Here is a 22,993-nt window from a genome sequence, read left to right on the forward strand (position 1 = left end):
CTCTACCGACAGTTATGGTTATTACTGCTTGCTACTCTGATTCAGGCATGTGAATCTATGAAAGATACCCCAATACTGGATAAGAAAACAAGTTACTTACCTGTAACTACAGTTATCCAGTATTGGTATCTTTCATAGATTCACATGCACCCACCCTCCTCCCCGGCTGGGCAGTTCTTATTATGGATACTACTTCTCACTTGTGCTGGGAAAATCTGAGGAGAACTGCCTGGGCTGGGAAGGTTCTAGAGGGTGAGGTTAGCTGATTGGCTGAGGCTACATTTTCAGTTCTTTTTACATAATGAGGTAGATAGGCTGCTAAGTTTTGGGCCTAGTTGGGCCTATATCCTTTTCTAGCCTACTACTAATGGTTTTTAGGCACTGCTATATATATATAATTTACCGTGGGACTCCCGCCTCGACGACGGGGAATGATTCAGGCATGTGAATCTATGAAAGATACCAATACTGGATAACTGTAGTTACAGGTAAGTAACTTGTTTTCTTCCTTTCCACCTCCATCCTGGTACTTAAATGTGGTGCTCGCTCAGCTCATGCGTCACCCCTTTGAACCTATTCAGAAAGTAGATCTTGAAATCCTTTCATGGAAAGTTTCTTTGCTTTTAGCACTGACGTCCGCATGTAGAATCAGCGACATTCAAGCGTTCACGATCAAGTCTCCTTTTTTGCAATTCACTTCAAATTCAGTGGTACTACGTACCAATCCAAATTACATGCCTAAGGTTTCCTCTGACTTTTATCTTAATGAACCGGTGATTCTAAAGACATTCTTTCCAAATCCGCAATCAGCGGCAGAAAAGGCCTTGCATTCACTAGACATCAAGAGATGTCTCAAGTTCTATCCCCAACGAACTGCTACAATACGGAAAACAGATAAATTATTTGTAGCATATGGAAGGTTACGTCAGAGATACGCTGTATCCAAACAGACAATAGCCCGATGGGTGTCCTCAGCGATTAGCCTGTGTCATCAGCAAACTGGAAGGCCTCTACAGTCTTTGCCAAGGGCACATTCTACAAGAGCGATCTCCTCTTCTACCGCTCTCTTCGCTGGTGTGCCTCTCTATCAGATTTGCGGAGCAGCAACTTGGTCCAGCAGGCATACCTTCACCAAACATTACTGTTTAGATTCTGCAAGTGATTCTAGGGTGGGACGAGCAGTTCTTCCCAATCTTTTCAAATAAGGTGATCCTCTGTTCTCCCTCCTCCTATGCTCTCTTTAGACGCTTATTCTTACATGTTATTCTCTTTTGCAAAGCATGCATGTATACTGTGATACAAGGAGCGTCTAATGAGCATGATGTTTTGTACTGCTATCTACTCTGATTCAGGCATGTGAATCTATGAAAGACACCCCAATACTGGAGAAGAACAATAGTTACTTACCTGTAATCTGTGGTTCTCCAGTATTGGTGTCTTTCATAGATTCACATGCACCCGCCCACCTCCCCTCAGAGGCTCCTTCAGGCGATGATGTTGGTTTCACTCCTGTGCGAGAAAATCTGAGAGCCTGAGCCTCTGGGGAGAACATTCTGGTGGGTGCTGTCGCCTGATTGGCTGCAGTTTGGTCTATACAAAATGACTAGGATAGTCATGAGTGTTGAAGTTTTTTGCACTGTAGCTTAGGGCTACTTTACTTCCTGGTTGGTTATTACCAAGGTTTTGGTTTCTTATAGGCAATATTATTGCTTTTTTATGTACCGTGGGACTCCCACTCCGACGACGGGGAATGATTTAAGCATGTGAATCTATGAAAGACACCAATACTGGAGAACCACAGATTACAGGTAAGTAACTATTGTTCATATGCAGAGTAGCCCATCCGCTCAGATCATAATCAGACCCTAAGTCTTTGAAATGTTGTCAAAGGTTATAGATTAAAGTATGTAATCTGTGTTTTGTCACTGATCAGGCTCTAGCTGGCACGTAGGAAAAGTCAATGTTGTTTTTGGCCTAGTCACTGGGGGGATTGTGCCTTTTTCTAATGTCACACATGTTCCACTCTTAAATACTATGCACTCTTCCTTGTGGTCAGCAAGTTGTGCTTATAGGTGACCTGTTTAAAATCTGGTTTTCCTACCCGTCTTAATGCGTGATTGTGACAGGTCTGGGCAGCAGGGTTCAAGCTGTTGCTGTCGTGCTACACAGGGTATGCTTAAAGCCATGTTTTCCTTGTCACACTAGCGGATGGCACAATATGTGCTGCAGTCCGCAAGTGACATTTTAACTTTCTATGCCATAGGTGTATTTTCTACAACTTCTACTGTGGCCATATAAGAAAGATAAAAAAATAAAGCATAACTGGGATTAACCAAGTCCTACATGTTGCAGAGATCAGAGCACATAAACATCTTTGGATGAATGTTACTGCTGACCTCACAAACTAGCATTGCAATGGGATAGGTCTCGCATTTGTGAGTTTATTCTATTGGCATTGCAAATGACAATGCCTTTTATTTATGTGTTTTGAAAAGCTGCAAGTGGTTTGTAAACTTGCACTTTGTACTTAAAGTTGTTGCTTACGAAGTAGCATGGTTGGCAGCAACTGCGCCTCTTTTACTGCCTGCTTTGCTTCTTGTAAGCAAGGACTATAAGTACAAAGTGCGTGTTTACGCACCGCTTGCATGTTTTCAAAACATTTAAATAAAAGGCATTGCCATTTACAATGCCAATATTTCAAAGTCTCGCAAATGTGAGACCTATTGCATTTATAATGCTTGTCAAGATATGTTAAAGGGAAAGCGAGCAAGGAACACGTAATCGTCCTAGAAAGGTCACACGGTGTAGGAAGCTGGCTCTGTGGACTCACTAGACATCAAGAGATGTCTCAAGTTCTATCCCCAACCTTCCTTTGGTATAGTATATACATAGTCCAGGGAGTCCCCAGAGGTATAGCAGAGGCTAAATTAGCAAGTACTAACAGCAATCTTTGTGGTAGTGTTGGCGAGCAGTTAGGCTTATCCAGAGGTTGAGTTAAGCATTTATTGTATATACTCAATCAAGACTGATGCACACACTCGGAGAATGAATCCAGACCAATTAGATAAGTATAAAAAAGGTGTACTTGTATTTTATTTCTATAACCAAGCAGGATTTGATACAGGTAGGTAAAGTATACTTGCAATTGTAAACCTTCACACAGGAATGCAATTGAGGATGGATTGGCAATTGTTACAGGTTGGTATGACTTTAAAAAGCTGCTTGAATTACACAGTAATTTCTTTGAGTATTTTGCAGTTACATTTAGATTATTTTAAATACAGAGGGTGGTATGCCTAGATAACACTCCTAAGGATCTCACAATACAAGGACAGTAAGACTTTGCTTGGTTTGAGTTAGTTTGTTTTCTCCATACAAAGCAACAGTTCAACACTTAGAACATTATACGGCCAATATCTCAGAACATGGGTTCCTATGGGAAAAAATTAGTATTGGTTTCACAGGTAAAGTAAACGTCTTACAAGTGGGAGTTTTGGGGTTTAGGACCAAGGTTCCTCAAGGTCTAGCTAGGCACTCAAGTTGCACTACCAGGGCCCTAGGGCAGATGGCTGCAGAGTGCAGGGGCCCACTATTAGCCAATGGGGCAAAGGGGGACTTTGCTTAGGGACTGCTTACGAGCAGGCCACTCTGGTGTGGGAACAATGTTCCTGGGGTTAAGGTCAGCACTGCATGACCAGCACAGGACCTGCCCTACCAGCGACACTGGGGTGGCTTGGTGCAGGGTGCCAAGAAGACTTTGGGTACCATGTGCTTCTCAATGGAGACCTTTAGTTTGACAAAGTTGCTGCAGGCTCTGGAATGGAGGCTTCCTGAAGGCAACCACCGCCTGGAGAGGTAAGTAGGGTTCTTAGGGGATACCTGGACACTGTCGGTTGGGCTACCCAAGGCCGTGGGCAATTGGGTGCAGGAGTGTCTTTTGACGTCTGGTTCTTCTTACCAGTCGCGGTCTGGGGGACCCTTCAGGTTGAGGCTGCAGGCGTAGGCTTGAGGGAGGTAGGGGAATCACCAGATCCCAAGTCAGGATTCCTGGGGGGGACCTGCTTGTGGTGTTTGGCCACTTGAACTCTGCCGTAGGCGTCTGGTGCAGAGTGGTATAGAAACGCGGAGACACCTCTATTCGGATTCTGGTTTTGGAGTCTTTGAGAGTCTGTAAGGTGAGAGCAGGACAGGTCCTCCGGACTATTGGGGGGCGGGGGGGGCTGCTGGAAACACCGGTTTCTTCGTTGTAGGCAGGTAGGAGTTGGGACAGGCCAGTAGGGCTGGGGACAAAACAGTAGGTTTCCTTCTATTCTTGGTCCTTCTTCTTTCTTCCTCGAATCTGGGGAGGCCAGATTCAGGGTTGCCCCTAAATACTAGATATATGGGCATTTAAAGGGGTGTGCCGGTTGGGACCAATGAGTCCCTTCCTTGGGGTGGGTACACCTCCTATTATACCAACCTCCAGTGGGAGGGGGCATGAGTCTCTCCCTAATTAGCGGAGTCCCCTCATCTCCAAGATGGAGGGCATTGAGATGTGTGCTTCATCTCGCCTCCCCACCTGAGGGGTGGGGTTGGCAAAGGTGGGCACACCGCTCTTCCAAGCCTGGTTTTCCTGCTGATTCTCTTGCCCAAAGTGAAGGGGAAAACTGGTGGGAGCCATTTGCTGGGGCAGCAAAAGGCAGGGACAGCTCCCAAAGGCAGCAGGCCTTTGAACCTTCCCCTTCGTGGACCCAGCCGATCGTGGGGGAGGAGGCATGACACCTACCCAGGATGGGCTTTGTTTCTGGACCCAGAGACCGGAGACTTTCTACCCATGGGTCCAGAAACCGGTCTGGTGGCAAGTGGCGGGCAGCCATTCAGGAACCACACCAGGACTCACTATGCTTTAACAATTACCGCCCCATTTCACTGCTCCCCAAGCCGGCAAAAGTGTTGGAGATAGCGGTACAGGAGCAGCTGTCTGAATATTTAGAAACTAACCACCTCCTTGAAGATACACAGTCAGGATTTAGGCCTGATTTTAGCACAGAATCAGCTTTGTTGGAAGTGTCTGAATCTATTCGCGAGTGTGTGGATAGGGGCGAGGAGGCCATGTTGGTCCTCCTCGACCTATCCGCAGCATTCAATACTATCTCACATGACACTCTGCTGATCCGCCTGCAGGAGGTGGGCGTTGGAGGAACTCCCCTGGCTTGGGTGAAATCTTTCTTGTCAGGCAGATTTCAACAAGTTTCCCTCGGACCCTTTGTTTCCACCAAGAAACCATTGAGATGGGGGGTTCCGCAGGGATCTGCCCTCAGTCCTCTCTTATTTAATGTGTACCTAAGGCCGCTGGCGGAGCTAGTCGAGGCATGGGGCGTCAGAGTGATCTTTTATGCTGATGACACTCAGCTTGTGTTTTCTTTTAAGGATCATTCTGACAGCTCCCTGGCCCGCTTCCGCCACTGTCTGGTTAACATCGCCTCATGGATGTCCACCAATAATTTAAAATTAAATACTGACAACACTGAGGTGCTATTTTTTAATCAAAAATCTGCCATTCCCTCCAATATTTGGTGGCCATCTCAACTTAATCCCCCTCCTGTGCCTGTTCAAGCTGCTCCCAACTTAGGCTTTCAATTTGACACAGCGCTGTCCTGCAAGACCCAAATTAATAAGGTTTCATCATCTTGTTCCGGAAAACTCCGAATGATTAAAAAAATCATCCCTTTTTTGCCTTTCGAGTCCCGCAGAACAGTAGTACATGCTCTAATCACATCCCATCTGAATTATTCAAACAGTGTTTAGGTCGGCGCCCCTGCATATCTCATTAACCGGCTGCAACTGGTGCAGAACTCAGCGGCTCGGCTGATTTGCAACATCCCTTATCGCCACTCGATTTCACCTCACCTGGCCAAACTCCATTGGCAACCTGTGAGATATCTCATCCAGTTCAAGGCCTTGGTCTTTGCCTTCAGAGCTCTTAATGGTCGTGGCCCGGCATTCTTAAGGCTCAGAATCAGGCGATCTCTTGCCACAAGGGATCTCAGATCTCAGATGCCCACGCTTCCGTCTGACTCGCACAGGTGGTAGAGCTTTTGCCGTGGCCACGTCCAGATTGTGGAACTCCCTCCCAGAAGAACTCAGATTTCTCTCATCCGAGGTTGTGTTTCGCAGGAAACTCAAAACCTGGTTTTTCTCTCGGATCTAGCCTGACGGAGCTCTCTGATGGACCCTCTAGGACTTCACACGTTGTCAGCGCCGGGACACCCCCGTTGGGGGTAGCTGTTCGCGCTTTACAAGTGACTAAATAAATAAATAAATACATTTTTCAGGGGGCATCTCTAAAATGTTACATTGCATCCCACACTGGCATCAGTGTGGGTTTAATGTGCCGAGAGGTTTGCTTCCAAACTTTCCAGTTTTTAGTTTTTAGTAAAGCCATTATCGAGCTGTGGAGTTCGTAATGTCCAACTCCCAGACCATATACTTTTTATGGCTTTAGTACACTTACAATACCTAATAATGGACTTGAACACTGTAGGGGTACAGGGCTCGTGCCACTATACTCTCACCTGAGGGCTAGTGGTCCCTGCTAGACTGGTGACTTACCTATGCCTTAGGCACTGGGTTGCAGACCTGGCATACACGGATGTGTGCCATGCTGATTTTTCACTTTGCTCTGCACCAAAACACGCAGCCTGCAATGGCAGTTTGTGGGTGTTATGGTAAAGTGCCTCTGAGGGTGGCACAATTAAACGCTGCAACCCTTGGAGGCCTTTCCTGGTCACAGTGCCCTTGGTACCCATGGTACCTTTTACAAGGGGCTTATCTGTGGCCAGAAAGGTGACAATTGTAGGTACAGTCTTGGGAAAGAACACCAGCCCTGGAAACCAGATTGGCATGGACTCGGGCACATAAAGTCAGGTTGCTTCAGATGTCCAGCAGAAAGTAGGGGGTAACCATGCTAAAAGGGGCACTTTCCTAAACGTGCAAACATTTCTATTTTTAAAAGTTTTATTCCACCAAAACAAAAAGCATTTTTTACTGACTTCTTCATGAGAATAAGTATGTTTGTATTTTTTATATGTGTGAGGTTGCTACCGTAATGTCCATAAAACGTGTTCTCTTGTAAGAGCCGCCTTTCTCCCCAGGTCTAAAAACGGCTTTTCCTAGTACCAGTTCAACAAACCACCGCAACGCTCTGATTGAAGAATTGTAAAGGAGAGGCCCATTTTCTGCCATTCTCTGCAAACAGTGGGCAGAAGAATGAAAACAGCTTGACTGTTTGCTTACGAAATGTCAGCAAATGATTGGATAATATAATGTTCCAAATAGCTATAGAGCTTCGGCGGCCCCCGGTGCCTGAATCTGTTCTTGATGTCCTACATTGCATGTGAATCTATAAGTGCTTCGGGCTGAAAAGCTATTGTTATAGGTAAGTAACTAGTTTCTTATTGTCTAACTTATTGTCTATTTTTAATTTATCACACATTTACATAGATAACCTGTATAATTTCTGCATCAGTTTGCTGCAACCTTTGATCACCCAACCAGTATGAATTTGAAAACAGCTGGGGAAACCAACATGTACATTATATTTTAACAGCAATTTACTAGCTTTGGCTACATGGACAAACAGTAACCTATTTTGATAACCTTACAAACCTTTAAAACATTTTGGATTTTGCTCACAAACTATTCAATAAACAGCTATGCCAAGATTGTGTTGAATCGGATCAGATACATACGGCAGCAAGTTAAAACAGTGTGCAGAAATTCTTTGAAGCATGGATAAAACTTTGCTTACTTCTCTCATACTTTTTTGTGTTAGCCCTGCAGTTTATTGAACAGTTTCAGGTAGCATACCTACAAACAGCCTGTTAAAAATCATCACTGTGTACACTAAATATTTGGGGGGAGGGGGAATTCTGCACCAGTGGACAAGCTGTAGCATGCAGTGTTAGTAAGGGTCTTTCCTCAAATTGTACTTGTGTCCAGGTTCCTCTGATTGTGCAAGCATCGCAGTTCTTAGAAACCTGTCTTGAAGTTTCATGTTTGTTTTCAAACTGAATAAAGTTGGAGTGAGCAAATATTGCAATTTTTCAGTTTTCCTCTAATTAAAGGGTTAATTACTGCCTTTATAACAACCAGGTGTTAATCCATGAATTTGTTTGGCCGGAAAGGTCTCCAACTAGAAGAGTGAACAGTTATGTTGAGCGTAGCTTTATTTGTAGTATTTGAGCTGCGATCTTAAACAGCAAAAGGTGTTAGGTGTAGATGGAACTTGTTAAACATTTTACCAAATTTTCACTTGAAGAGAAAGCTGGAAGCTGAGCTGCTGCAGATAGAAGAACGCCACCAGGAGAAGAAAAGGAAGTTTTTAGAAAGCACGGACTCCTTCAACAATGAGCTGAAGCGGGTACGTGTTTTGTCAAATATTCTATCCTGATTTTTGGTTTCAATTTAGTAGTGGTAGATAATGTTTGGAAGAGGGTTGTTTGTAGTTAACTCATTGGTGGTTTGGGTATTTGTGAACATAGGGCACTTAAAAAACATTTTACTGCTCTGCTCCGCCATCCAAACTGGTTAAACAGGATGAAATCTATCAATGCTCTGTACAGGAATTTTGAAAAATGGAATGGAAAGCGAATAACTGCGAATCCATTTCTTAAATATGAGCGTACTCCAAAAATTAAAACACAAGAAAATGGGGCAAGAAATGTTGTAAGGCGATATAGGCAAATGAGTAAATTGAAAACTAAGGTGCAGGGGTACCTGGATATAGTTATGTTTGCAGACTGTATAGATAGGAGTAGAGTTTCAATGGTATAGACAGATATAGTGGTGCAAGGGTATAGATAGTAGTAGATGTGCTAGTTTATATGATGGAGTAGAGCCACTGGGACAATGCTAATATGGTACCTGTAAGGGTAAATATAGGGAGTACAAATTATTATAGGTAGAGGCACTAGGATATACTTGTGTAGAATTTCTAGTTTGTAGGTAGGAGTGCAGATGAAGGGTATAGGTAGAGGAAGTGGGGTATTGAAATAGGTACATCATGGTATAGATTGTGGTAGATATAGTACGGAATATTCTGATAGAAACATCTGCCGTGTGGATTCCTCACCTTGTGAATATCCCCTTGCGTCAGCAACATTCGGAAATTCTTTTTGTAGCTTCGCGCCGACGCGGACGTCACAGAGACACGGCTCCGCTCGCGACTCCGCTGACGTCACCGACGCCTATAATAGGCCCACGCCGGCGTGATGACATCAGTTCCCTTTTTTCCGCGTCGTCGACACTAACGGTTTTCAGGGATCGTACTGTAGCTTTACAGTAACTTTGTTACTATTAACCTGTTATTCTGTTTAACTTTATATTCTTCGAGATGTCGTCGAAGAAGACTGGTTTTAAGGCTTGCGGCGAATGTGGCAAGACTATGTCTATCACCGATCCTCATGATTGCTATGTCTGGTGTTTAAGCTCCGACCATGTCGTCGAGGAGTGTTCTTGCTGCAAGAAGATGACTTCGAAGGCGCTAAGAGAAAGAGAGGCGAAGCTCCTTGTGGCTAAGCTTAAGAGTAAGAAGGATAAGAAATCTTCGAAGTCTCGAACTCGTCGTTCGAGATCGAGGTCTCGATCGAGGTCACGCTCGGAGTCCTCTTCAGCTCACGCTTCGAAGTCTTCGAGGAAGAAGCACAAGAAGAGGAGCCATGAGTCACGTCATCACTCCGGAAAAGACTCTGGTTCGAGACCGAAGTCCCAGGTCAAGCTTCTGAGTAAAGAGGTGGTGGTTTCGGAGTCGGAGCATGTCTCTGTTGGTGAGGCTTCACATCCAGGTTCACCCGAAACACAGGAGCAGGTCCATTCTCCAGTTCCATCCAATCCTTCTGGTCAGGAGGATGAAGGTGAGGAGCAGGGGGCTAGTGAAGTCGAGGTTCCGGTGCCTGCGGGTTCGTCGACCCCGGTTCCAGGACTCGTTGAAGAGGTCGACGTCGTTTCGACTCCGCCTCCTCAGGATCGACCCAGAGAACCATATCCTGAGTTTCCAGGTCAGGATCCATCTCAGTTCTTGAACGCCATGTTTGGTGTCTATTCTAGGGCAATGTTCCCGTCTGGTGCACCTGTTGGTCCCACGGGTCCTATGGCTTTCAACTTGGGTGTTCCCCAGGCTTACGCCCCTGCGCCCTTCATGCCTTTTATGCCGGCTATACCACCGCATTGGCATTTTCCGACACCTCCGGTGTCGTCGACGCCGACTCACGTCGACGCCAGTCACATCGACGCCGATGCCTACAACTCCGAGGCAGGATTCTGTCCGACGTCGGGTTCGACGCCGGCTCCGGCGCCGTCGGAGTCGATTCCAAACCCGTTGGCTTCGACTGTGAAGGAAAGGTCTCGGAGAAAGGCTCAGACTTCTGGAAGAGGAAAGGTATCTATATTCGGATACTGAAGAAGGGGAGTTACGGGATTCTGAGGATCCTTTTGAAGATTTGTGTGAAGCCAGTGGGCTTGAACTGTCACCTGAGTGGGAGTTGGCTTCAGTTTCTAATGTGCCATCAAAGGAGTGGTGCCTTATCACACTGTTATAAAAAAAGCAGCGAGTCTGTTGAATATTACTCTTCCTACTGCTGACTATAAGCCTAACATCTTGACTGAGGTTCTTCATTCTCCCTCGTCTGTAGTTGAGCCTGTGTTACCCTTCAACGAGGCCTTGACTGAGCCCATCTATGAGGTTTGGAAGAAGCCTTTGTCTGCTCCTGCAGTTTCAAGAACAGTTGCGAGGAGATACAGAGTGGCACCTGAGGACCCTGCGTTTTTATCAATTCATCCCTTGCCTGAGAGTTTGGTGGTGCAGGCTGCTTGCTCAAAGAAATCTGCTGGAGCTTTCCCACAGGTTCCTGGGGACAAAGAATCCAGAAAGCAAGATCAGGGTGCCAGGAAGGTCTCTTCAGCCAGTACGGCTTTAAAGTCAACCAACGCAACGTGCCTGATGGAGGTATATCCATGCCTTGATGGATTCTGTCAAGCAGCTAGTTCCGAAAATTCCTGAAGATGACCGGAAGGATTTTCAGGAGGTGATTTCAGACACTCAAGCAGCTGCAAGACAGGTGATTCAGAGTGGCCTGGACACTGCTGATTCGGTGGCAAGGGTCATGGGTTCATCTGTGGCCACCAGGAGGGCTGCCTGGCTTAAGTCATCGGAGTTCTCTGCTGACGTCCAGTCTGCTTTGTTGGACTTGCCTTTTGATGGCTCAGGTTTGTTTGGCAAGAAGGCTGATGCTGCTTTGGAACGTTTTAAGGACAGTAGGGCCACTGCAAAGTCCTTGGGTCTTCAGTCCAGAGGAACTACTGGTAAACGCTTCAGGGGGCTCGGAAGATCTTCCTTTCGCTCTTACAGACCTTCCCAGCAGCAGCCTCAGCAGCAACAGAATACGCTGTACAAGTCGTACAGGGGCAGACAAAGATCCCGGCCTAGAGGTCGTCAATCCTCCTCCTCCTCCTCCTCCTCCTCCTCTCCTTCCCAACCCCCAGCCAACGCAGCCCTAGATCCGCCATTCCGGATCATGTGGGCCCAGTGGGGGGTCGGCTTACTCATTTCCTACAAGATTGGGAATTAATTACATCGGATCTTTGGGTTCTCAATCTTGTAGGGAATGGGTATGCACTTCCTTTCCAGGAATTCCCTCCCAATTACCCTCCTTGCCAGGGTTATTGTTCGGAGGACCACCTGCTTCGCCTGCAGGAAGAAGTCTTGGCTCTTTTCAAAAAAGGTGCAATAGAGGTGGTTCCAGAGCAGGAGAGGGGTCAGGGGTGCTACTCCCGGTATTTCCTGATCCCCAAGAAAGATGGCAGGCTTCGGCCAATCCTGGATCTCAGGATCTTGAACCTTTACCTGAAACAGGAAAAGTTCAAGATGCTCACTCTTGCGCAGGTTCTTCAAGCGCTGCTGGAAGAAGACTGGATGGTGTCGATCGACTTGCAGGATGCGTATTTTCATATTCCCATCCTGAAGTCACACAGAAAGTATCTCCGTTTTACGGTTGGGTCACAACACTACCAGTTTGTGGTCCTTCCGTTTGGTCTTACTACTGCGCCTCGAGTCTTCACCAAGGTAATGGCGGTGGTGGCAGCTCATCTCAGAAGAACGGGGATACATGTATTTCCGTATCTAGACTGGCTGATCAAAGCAGAGTCGCCGGAGAAGGTGCTCCATCATCTGCAAGTGACAACTCAGTTGTTGCACAGGTTGGGTTTTTCGATAAATGTACCCAAGTCTCACCTGGTGCCCTCACAGCGCAACCTGTTCATAGGTGCGGTACTGGACACTACTGTATGTCGCGCATTCCCTCCCCCTCAAAGGATTCGCGACATTCAGGAGATGATTCCTTTGTTTTACCCTGGAGCGGTTGTTCCAGTCCTGAAGGTCCTTCGCCTGCTCGGTCTGATGGCTTCATGCATCCTGTTGGTCAACCATGCACGCTGGCACATGAGGGCACTCCAGTGGTGCCTCCGCAGGCAGTGGTATCAGCACAAAGGGGATCTCAGGGAGTCAGTGAAGATCTCCAGAGAGACTGCAGCGGATCTGTCTTGGTGGAGTGTGGAAGGCAATCTGTCTCAAGGGAAGCCTTTTCAGATTCCTCCTTCGGTGGCCACAGTGATAGCGGACACGTCCACCCTCGGGTGGGGTGCTCATCTGGGGGACCTGGAGGTCAAAGGTCTTTGGTCTCCAGAGGAAAGGTTGCTTCACATCAACCTTCTGGAATTGCGGGCAATACGTCTGGCGCTCAAGGCCTTCCTCCCTTTCCTTCGCGGGCGGTCAGTTCAAGTCCTGACGGACAACACGACCGCGATGTGGTACATCAACAAACCGGGAGGAGTAGGGTCGCAGTGTCTCTGCAGAGAGGCTCTGCGTCTCTGATCCTGGGTTCAAGACCATCAGATTTGTCTGATGGCAAATCATCTGGCCGGAGTTCTGAACGTTCGTGCAGACAGTCTCAGTCGGCAGTTCTCTGCCGATCACGAGTGGAGGCTCCATCCAGAGGTAGTTCTCGACATCTTTCGGATGTGGGGGACTCCTCGGGTGGACTTGTTCGCCACTCACGAGAATGCTCACTGCCCGTCATTCTGCAGCCTCCAGTTTCCGATGCAGGGAGCCTTGGGGGACGCGTTTCAGTTGAGTTGGAGCTCGCAACTCCTTTACGCGTTTCCTCCCATACCCTTGATTCCTCGGGTTCTGAGGAAAATTCGCCAAGACCGGGCCCGAGTCATATTGATTGCCCCGGATTGGCCAAGATGGGTGTGGTACTCAGACCTTCTCCACCTCTCCTCTCACCCGCCGCTCCGTCTCCCTCACAGGGCAGATCTCCTCTCAGATGGAGGGGCAGGTTCTACACCCCCACCTCCAGACCTTACGCCTTCATGCCTGGAGATTAAACGGGGCAACCTGATTTCTTTTTCTCTCCCTCACGATGTGGTGGATGTCATTTTGTCAGCCAGGCGTGACTCCACTAAGTCCATCTATTCTTATAGGTGGTCTAAGTTTGTTATTTGGTGCAGGGAGAAGTCCATAGACCCTTTGAGGGCCCATTTATCTCATGTTCTCCAGTTTGCCCTTTCTCTTGCCCAGCAGCGTCTTGCTGTTGCCACGGTGAAGGGTTATCTGTCAGCGCTGTCGGCGTTTATCTGTTTGCCTGACCAGCCCTCTCTGTTTAAATCTCCTATAGTTTTGAGGTTTTTGAAGGGCCTCACTAATAAGTTCCCTCCTATCCCTTTTATTGTGCCTCAGTGGGATTTGAATCTAGTTCTGACATTTTTAATGGGTGCTCCTTTTGAGCCTCTTCATAAATGTCCCATGAGGCTCCTAACTTTCAAAACTGTTTTCCTCGTTGCAATAACCTCGGCAAGGAGGGTTAGTGAGCTTCAAGCTCTTAGTTCCAAGCCCCCATTTCTGTCCATTCATGCTGATCGAATGGTTCTTAGGACCAGGGCTGCTTTTCTGCCAAAGGTGGTGACTTCTTTCCACCTTGGTCAATCCATCACCCTTCCTTCCTTTTATCCTCCCCCTCACCCTTCAAAGGAGGAGGAGAGATTACACCGTCTTGACCCCAAGAGGGCGGTGTCTTTTTATTTGGACAGAACTAGAGACTGTCGCATGGATGACCAGCTCTTTATTGGCTTTGCTGGCTGCAAGAAAGGAAGAGCGGTTCATAAGAGGACTTTGTCGAGATGGATCGTCCTCTGCATTAAGATCTGCTACTCTTTGGCCGGTAAGGAACCACCAGAGGGCATAAGAGCTCATTCGACTAGGGCTTAGTCTTCGACCTCTGCATTGGCTAGAGGTGTACCTGTAGCGGATATTTGTAGGGCCGCAACTTGGTCTTCCCTCCACACTTTCGCGAAGCACTACTGCTTGGATACCGAAGTGAGGAGGGACGGTCATTTTGCGCGCTCTGTTCTCCAGGATTTCCTGGTCTAGAAGAGTGGACACCCTCCTCCGGGAGTGGGGACTGCTGTGGGACTCTATTCACAAGGTGAGGAATCCACACGGCAGATGTATCTATCAGAAGAACAAGTTACTTCGGTAACGCTTTTTCTGGTAGATACTATATCTGCCTGTGGATTCCTCACTGACCCACCCGCCTCCCCGTTGTCCACTCTTCTTTGCCAGAGTATCTTTAATGGATCGTTTTATTGTAAAATGTTTTATTGCATTTACTTCACACTGTGTGTGTTACTTTTATTTCTAAACTGTGTATATTGTGTACATTTCTACTGTCATCGGTCCGTCCGTGTGCATCGAAGGCACGGAAAAAAGGGCGGAACTGATGTCATCACGCCGGCGTGGGCCTATTATAGGCGTCGGTGACGTCAGCGGAGTCGCGAGCGGAGCCGTGTCTCTGTGACATCCGCGTCCACGTCGGCGCGAAGCTACAAAAAGAATTTCCGAATGTTGCTGACGCAAGGGGATATTCACAAGGTGAGGAATCCACAGGCAGATATAGTATCTACCAGAAAAAGCGTTACCGAAGGTAAGTAACTTGTTCGTTTGGTGTGGTATTCCAAGGTTTGGTTTAGGTAGGGATAAGATACAAGGTTATGTGGAGGAATCGAGTGACTAGTGTGTGAGCAGAAATAAAGGAGCTATGGATTAGGCAGAGATGCAAATGTTGGCATATAGATTGGAGTACTGGGTATTGCAGGGTGTACTAAAATAATTGCTGGGTTCGAGAGGGTGAGCGCCCATGGCACACAGGGCTGTGTGCCATGTCAACTCTTCACTTTGTTATATACCAAAACGCGCAGCTTGCAAAGAACGTGTGCGCGTGTAAAGGTAAAGGACCTCTAAGGGGGACACAATAAGTGCTGCAGCCCTTAGAGTCCTTCCCTGGTCACAGTGCCCTGGGTAGAGCAGTGGAGAGGTGTGGTGCAGCGGCCAGTGCAGCTGACTTGGAAGCACAGGGTTCACGGTTCGATCACTGGCTTCCGGGGCAGCTCAGCAGCATGTGCCTCTGGGTAATAACTCACTTAATTTCCTTGACGGCCCCCAGCGCCTAGAGAACTGTAAGGGTGAGTAGTTCACGCTTTACAAATACAGATTTACATTTACTTTTACCTGAGGTACCATTTACCAGGGGCTGACCTGTGGCCAGAGAGTGCCAATTGGGTTTCGTCTTCAATGCAGTTTAAGGGAAAGAACATAGTCCCTGGCTACCTGATAAGCAGGAGCCCATGGCACACTCAGTCAAAGTACATCAGCAGTTCAGCAAAAAGTGGGGGCACCCATGCAGAAAGAGGGCACTTTCTCACACCAGGTTATTTGAAAAAGTGCAAGTAGACCTAGGTAGGGATCGAGCTGGGGATAGACCTGGGTAGAGGACTGATGTAAAGAATAATGCATAATTGAAGGAGATGAGGAGAGGGAGGAAGAGTGAAGAGGAGGGGGCCAGTGGTTTGCTCAAGGTATCTATAATCATGGAAATGAACTTGAATGGGGTTCATTTGTTTGATTACAACATCCTATAAATGCTATTCATTTGGAAAAATATTTCCGGGAAAAGATTTTTGGAGAATAATTACCCTGTATAGGTTTCCTTTAATCCGTTTTCCATCAGAATAACACAGGTGTTTACAAGTGTAAAATGACCTGGGAACACAGGCTTTGTAGCTACACGGAAGAAGCATTAACTCTCTTCTTATTCTTACGCCCAGCTCTCTGGCAAGATAGCCGTTTCGTCATTGTTTCTGAAACATAGCATTTGGACCATTAAAAAGCTACATCATTTTGTTTTAATCATTATATTTTGTACGTTCCAAAATTGTAAAATTCATGGATGTTATCTGTGAGAAACGCCTTCCTGTTACATTTATATAATAGTTTTTTTGTTTTAAACTGCAATTCATATGGTTTTTATTAATCAGTAAAGTGACTGGTCTTGACTTGATAGTTATGGACAGGACCCCTGAAATCATGCAACAAAGAGGAACAAATAGTTTGGCAGGGTTGACTAAATTTTCAGTAACAAAAGGAAAATTATGTAACGTAATTTGGCACATTTCATGACAGTTTTGTCTTTAAAAAATGTTTTTTAACACATTGCACTGCAGTGGAATTGCAGGATTTTTAGTAAGTTTTTATCTGTTTGAGCTGGGAACAATTTTTTTAGACTTTGGATAAAATCTGCAAATTTCAGAGCAGATGATGGATTATGTGGCAAAAGTGTTAAATTAATAATTATGTGGAAAATGCGACCGAAGTATTGCATGATTCCAGTAGCCCTGGTTATGGGGGTCCACAGAACCTGCATATGCAGTAACTATATGAACCTGAAATGTGGGAGTACCAAAGTTAGAGCAGATGTATTTTTTATTATAGGATCTAATAGGAAAGCATATATATACATTAATGCTTTTTTGTTATCAAATCCATGTGGCTTAAAAGTTGGTTATAAACCTTTATCAAAGTATTTCTCCGGAAGTATAAAGCCTTGTGTGTGTGTATATGTGTGTGTGTGTATATGTGTATATATATATATATATATATATGTATTTTAATGTTTAAGTTCTAGCCTGAACTTGATAAATTACATATCAGTTTAATCAGTTGAGAAACCGCGTGAAAATTGGAAACGCAGAGTATTTTGTTCATGTTCATAGCGAAACTAAGTCACGTGATTCTAAGAATCAATGCACTGTCACTTTAAATAAGCCTCCTGAGTGAAAACAAACTGTCGAGTGAACAAGCGGCGTTCGCGCTGCGAAACGCGTCTCAGACGACTTGGGTGAATAAAATTTGAAGGCACATAAGTTTGGGTCCGTGTCCTGTTTTGCTGGCACCGCGTGAGCAAAGACGCAGCGGCTGTGCAGGATTTATTTATATATTTACTGGCGTTCCGAAACCAGTCTTACACAGGACCCCTCCCCGAATACTGGGCTTGCGGCGAAAAACGGAACCGTCATCCTGGGCAACCCGGAGACACTGTTGAAGTCCGAGAAGGAATTACCGCGGCACCCCTGCTCCGAAGATTACCGAACAACACCGGAAGGCTACAGTGCAAGGACACCGGCTCGGTGCAGGCTTTCCGCTTGCACAAATGGCAAGGAGTTCGAGTGCTCAAGTCTTTCAGGTATCGTCTTATCGGAATTGCGGGGTGGAGGAGTGTGCAGGATAATTGAAGTAAACGTGGTGAAGCAATTGATTTAAAAACCCGTTCTTCAGAGTCTAGCCAAATTGAAAGTTTCACAAGTCCCAAGATGTCGAGCGACATTGTCAAAGAGAGGGAGGCAGCAGCAACAGGGATGTTTAAAGATACCCCTCAAGTGAGCTCAACTTCAAAACCACATGAAGTTACTAAAGTACCTAAGCCAGATTCAGTGGCATTTAAGATGAAATTACTTGAAAAGAAAATGAAAATGGAAATGTCCAAGTGGTTGCTATGGGCCAGGAGGAGGAAATAGCCAAACTGCACAAGGAGATGACAACGCGATTAAAAAAAGAGGAGGAAAAAATTAAAGACCGAAAAACACACAAGTTTCAACGCGACAAAGTTGACTACGAGATAGGGCAAATTTTACGGATCCTCCTGAGGCACAGCCGGGAGCAGTTAGAATTTTGCGCAGCTCTTCATTTTAAAACTGCATTTCTGTGTTTTTAACCTGCACCCACCTTCACTTCCTGACACACGAGTACAGTGTGCAGGTACCCTTCTGCATCAAAAACGAGCGCTAGAAACGGGCGAAATCGCCGATCCACTTCTCCCGCCATTGTCCTCGTTGCGACAGGGACACGCCCACTTCGAGGCCACGCCCCCTGCAAGCCTTACAAATAGCGCGCTGATCACTAGCGCGGCAGATTAATTACGGATCCTCCTGAGGCACAGCCGGGAGCAGTTAGAATTTTGCGCAGCTCTTCATTTTAAAACTGCATTTCTGTGTTTTTAACCTGCACCCACCTTCACTTCCTGACACACGAGTACAGTGTGCAGGTACCCTTCTGCATCAAAAACGAGCGCTAGAAACGGGCGAAATCGCCGATCCACTTCTCCCGCCATTGTCCTCGTTGCGACAGGGACACGCCCACTTCGAGGCCACGCCCCCTGCAAGCCCTACAAATAGCGCGCTGATCACTAGCGCGGCAGATTAATTACGGATCCTCCTGAGGCACAGCCGGGAGCAGTTAGAATTTTGCGCAGCTCTTCATTTTAAAACTGCACTTCTGTGTTTTTAACCTGCACCCACCTTCACTTCCTGACACACGAGTACAGTGTGCAGGTACCCTTCTGCATCAAAAACGAGCGCTAGAAACGGGCGAAATCGCCGATCCACTTCTCCCGCCATTGTCCTCGTTGCGACAGGGACACGCCCACTTCGAGGCCACGCCCCCTGCAAGCCCTACAAATAGCGCGCTGATCACTAGCGCGGCAGATTAATTACGGATCCTCCTGAGGCACAGCCGGGAGCAGTTAGAATTTTGCGGAGCTCTTCATTTTAAAACTGCACTTCTGTGTTTTTAACCTGCACCCACCTTCACTTCCTGACACACGAGTACAGTGTGCAGGTACCCTTCTGCATCAAAAACGAGCGCTAGAAACAGGCGAAATCGCCGATCCACTTCTCCCGCCATTGTCCTCGTTGCGACAGGGACACGCCCACTTCGAGGCCACGCCCCCTCACTTTATACATGTGTATCTACCGGAAGCGCAGCGGACGAGCGCAGCGGGCGCGCCGATTGCGCGCCGAAGGCGCGCTTAAGGCAAGCTTGTCTGCGCTCGTCCGCGATCATGACGCGACCGGGGCCGGTTCCCCTGCCCGATTCACCAGCACTACCCCCACAATCCATTCTCTGACCTGTTGCTTTCTCTGAGACCCCCTCCTTGCCCTACCTGCCTCTGGTCTATCCCGGACGCCCAGAGCCACGTTTACGTATGTGAAACCTGCCAGTTCTCACTACCCTCTCTGGACTCAACTCTTGGCCCGGCCCTCGCTCGGTGCTCTGCTTCCTCTCATGGAGCCGACCCTTCTCTCGCCCTCAGAGCGGCACTGATTAACTGCAGGTCTCTGAACAAACATGCTATCGTCATCTGGCAGTCCCTCCAGGACAACAACTGGGATCTGCTTTTCTTAACTGAAACCTGGTTGAATGAGACCACTAACCCCACCATTACTCTTGCCTTACCGGACGGCTACAGCATCGCCTGCGCCAATAGACCAAACGGTAAACAGGGGGGTGGTGTTGCCTTAATCCATAAATCCAAATGGACGGCTTCCTTCCCTACATATGACCCTATTGACTGCATAGAGGGTCTACCTTTTACTATCCATTTTTCCTCGTCCACCTCCTTCTCTGGAATACTTATCTACCGCCCTCCCCCTTCCAACCTCTCCTACCTGCCGGCCTTGACGGATTACATAATCCAGCTTAGCACTCGCTACACCAACTTCACTGCTTTAGGAGATTTTAACCTTCACGTAAACGATGAATCATGCTCGCACAGCAATAATTTTATTTCTACACTGGCGACCTGCAATCTAGAGCAAAAAATAGATTCCCCCACTCACAAAGCGGGACATACCCTTGACCTGATTTGTTCCAACCTACCTAGCATTCTGGTAGCCTCTCCCATCCCGGTCACCTGGTCAGACCACTTTCTCATCCCTTTTGAGATCGTCATCTCCCGCTCTATCAGACCTACCATCGCCCCCAAAGTATCAGGCAGAAACTGGAGTCGTATCACCCTTGAAACGCTCCAGGAACACCAAAATAATTTTCTACCCTCCCCATCATCTGATCCGGATGGTGATATTGACCATTTCGACGCCTGGATCGGCCAAGCCCTAGAGGCTATGGCCCCTCTCAAACCCATCAAAACCTACAGGGCCACACCATCCGCACCCTGGTACTCTGACATGCTTCGCCAGAAAAAGGCATCATGCAAAGCCCTCGAACGCTCCTGGAGGCAGAACTATTCCCTTGACAGTAAAATCACCTATAAAACAGCTCTCAAAGAATACCGCAGAATGATTGAGGATCATAAAAGGGACTTCCTGGCTTCCAGAATTAAACATGCCAGTAACGGCGCCAGGGAGATTTTCAACATAGTCAGATCCTTCACGGACCCCAGCGCTCTGACTCGAACTCAACCAGCCTCCCAGTCTCTGTGTGATAAACTTTCACAATTCTTTGAGGAAAAAATCCAGGCTATTTACTCCTCCTTTCCCATCACCAGTAGTGAAGGGTCGGTTGAGGAATCTACTACGTACCCGCTACAGTCACCCTCATTGCTAGAATTTGCAGATATCTCTGAGGCTGACACACTGGTAGAATTACTCAACTGTAAATCTGGCTCCCCCAAGGACCCTTTGCCAGCCAAACAATATAAAAAACTGGCACCCCTGCTCAATCCATTCCTTAACCATATCTGGAACGAATCCATGAGAACGGGCATTTTTCCCGCAAAATGGAAGCATGCGTCCCTAGTCCCCATCCTTAAGAAACCTGATCTTTACCCAGATAACCCTAGTAACTACAGGCCCATCTCTCTCCTGCCTGCCCCAGCTAAGATCCTGGAAAAACTGGTGCACGCCCAGCTTGCCAACTACATCGAATCCCATGGGCTCCTGCATGACTCTCAGCACGGCTTTCGATCGGGCCACAGCACGGAGTCGGCCCTTGTCGAAATGGCTGACTCGGTGAGATGGACGCTGGATCGAGGGTCGAGGGCGGTGTTAGTGCTGCTGGATCTCTCAGCAGCATTTGACACCGTCTCTCATAAGATCCTGCTGAGAAGGCTGGGAGACCTGGGTATCGGCGGTACAGTGTTGAGATGGCTCTCTTCCTACCTGGGTGACCGTACTCAGCATGTATACACCCCTCCCTACACCTCCACCGCTAGACCACTTAAATGGGGAGTTCCACAGGGCTCCTCCCTGAGCCTGCTCTTGTTCAATGTTTACTTCTCCCCCTTGGCTAAACTGATTGCGCAAACTGGGATAAAATCTACCTCCTACGCTGACGACATTCAGTTACTCTTCACTTTTGATACCTCCACTGCCTCTGCCTTCGACCCATTGAAAAACTGTCTAAGAGACATCTGTAGCTGGATGGACTCCAATTCCCTCCGACTCAACGCTGGAAAGACAGAGATTCTGTTTTTTAACTCATCATCCCCTCTTGATTCTAATTTATGGTGGCCGGATGATCTCAGCCATGCCCCCACGCCTAAAGACTCGGTGAGAAACCTTGGAGTGCGCTGGGATAATCATCTCCGTTTTAACGCCCAGGTTCAAACAGTAGCAGCATCCTGTTTTGCTAAGATCAAGACAATTAGACGGCTCCTCAACTACCTGCCGATGGACTGCCGTAAAACTGTGGTACAAGCCCTGATAATATCTCACCTGGACTACGCCAACGCACTATACCTTGGCATCACAGCAGGCCTATGCCACAAGCTACAGACTGTCCAGAATGCTGCTGCTCGGCTGGTGGAGAGAATTCCTGCCAGACATCACATCTCCCCACACCTCCGTAAACTCCACTGGCTCCCCATTTCCAAGAGATGTATTTTTAAGGCCATGACCCTGGCTTTCCGGGCCTCCAAGGGCAAAGGCTCGGCCCATCTGAAAAGCACTCTGAGACCGTATGTCAACACCAGGACATTACGCTCAAATTCCCTATTTCTGCTGGAAACCCCTAGATTTAAACGTACTCGCGCCGGAGGGAAAACATTCGAGGTCTGTGCCACTCGGTGTTGGAATAACCTCCCGGTTGCATTACGAGCCTGCCAAACCGAATTAGCATTCCGAAAGTCCCTGAAAACACATCTCTTCCCCATATAATGCCCCATTGGTGCCTAGCCTCTAAGTTCCATGATTTATCAGCGCCGGGACGCCCCGTTGGGGCAGCTGTTGCACTTTACAAAATACACAAATAAATAAATAAATAATTTTCACTTTTGCTCGCAAGTACGATGTGGCACGCAAAACACACCAAAAACAAGGCCAAGGAGCAGCTAACAAGTTTGTTAATCGTCAAAGGAGAACGGATGAGGAAGCAGCCACGACATCAAGTGACTAACTCACATCTAACAGTGAAGACGATTCAGAACTCAGAAATAACCCCAGTGGCGCAGCAGGGACCAGACCATCTCCGGGGGAAGAGATGAAAATTGTAGCCGCCCAAAGACTGGCAACTTTGAGGCCAACAACCTGTTCACAAACTCAAGGAAGCGGGCAAACCTCAAGCGGAAGCAGAGAAGGTACGCAGCAAAACGTAAATCAAAATCCACCAAGACTGAGACGAAACTACTGGAGAAAGAAGTAACACAGACAGTGGTGAACTTGTCTAAACTCAAATTAACTGACAAAAAAAAGAACACGTTAAGTCTTGGCCTGTCTTACTGTCCTCCAACTAATTTTGACTATCCAAATATCCGGATGGATATATATAAAGGAGTAAGAAAACTCAAATTGAAAAAAATGTACGCAATGAAATGCAAACAAACCACAAGTG

At 47.2% G+C, this 22,993-nt stretch overlaps 1 protein-coding gene across 8 annotated transcripts in view; it reads left to right on the forward strand.

Moving 5' to 3' along the window:
* Positions 1–22,993, forward strand: part of SMARCE1 (SWI/SNF related BAF chromatin remodeling complex subunit E1) — a 186,582-nt gene that overhangs the window by 93,092 nt on the left and 70,497 nt on the right. For all 8 annotated transcript variants that reach the window (XM_086924217.1, XM_086924214.1, XM_086924221.1 and 5 more), the window contains one exon: positions 8,300–8,401. In XM_086924217.1, coding sequence (XP_086780343.1) covers positions 8,300–8,401 — 102 coding nt within the window. The remainder of the gene's footprint in view (positions 1–8,299; positions 8,402–22,993) is intronic.

The sequence above is a fragment of the Lissotriton vulgaris genome, chromosome 5 (genome assembly GCF_964263255.1).
Source record: "Lissotriton vulgaris chromosome 5, aLisVul1.2, whole genome shotgun sequence".
NCBI classification, from domain to species: Eukaryota; Metazoa; Chordata; class Amphibia; order Caudata; family Salamandridae; genus Lissotriton; species Lissotriton vulgaris.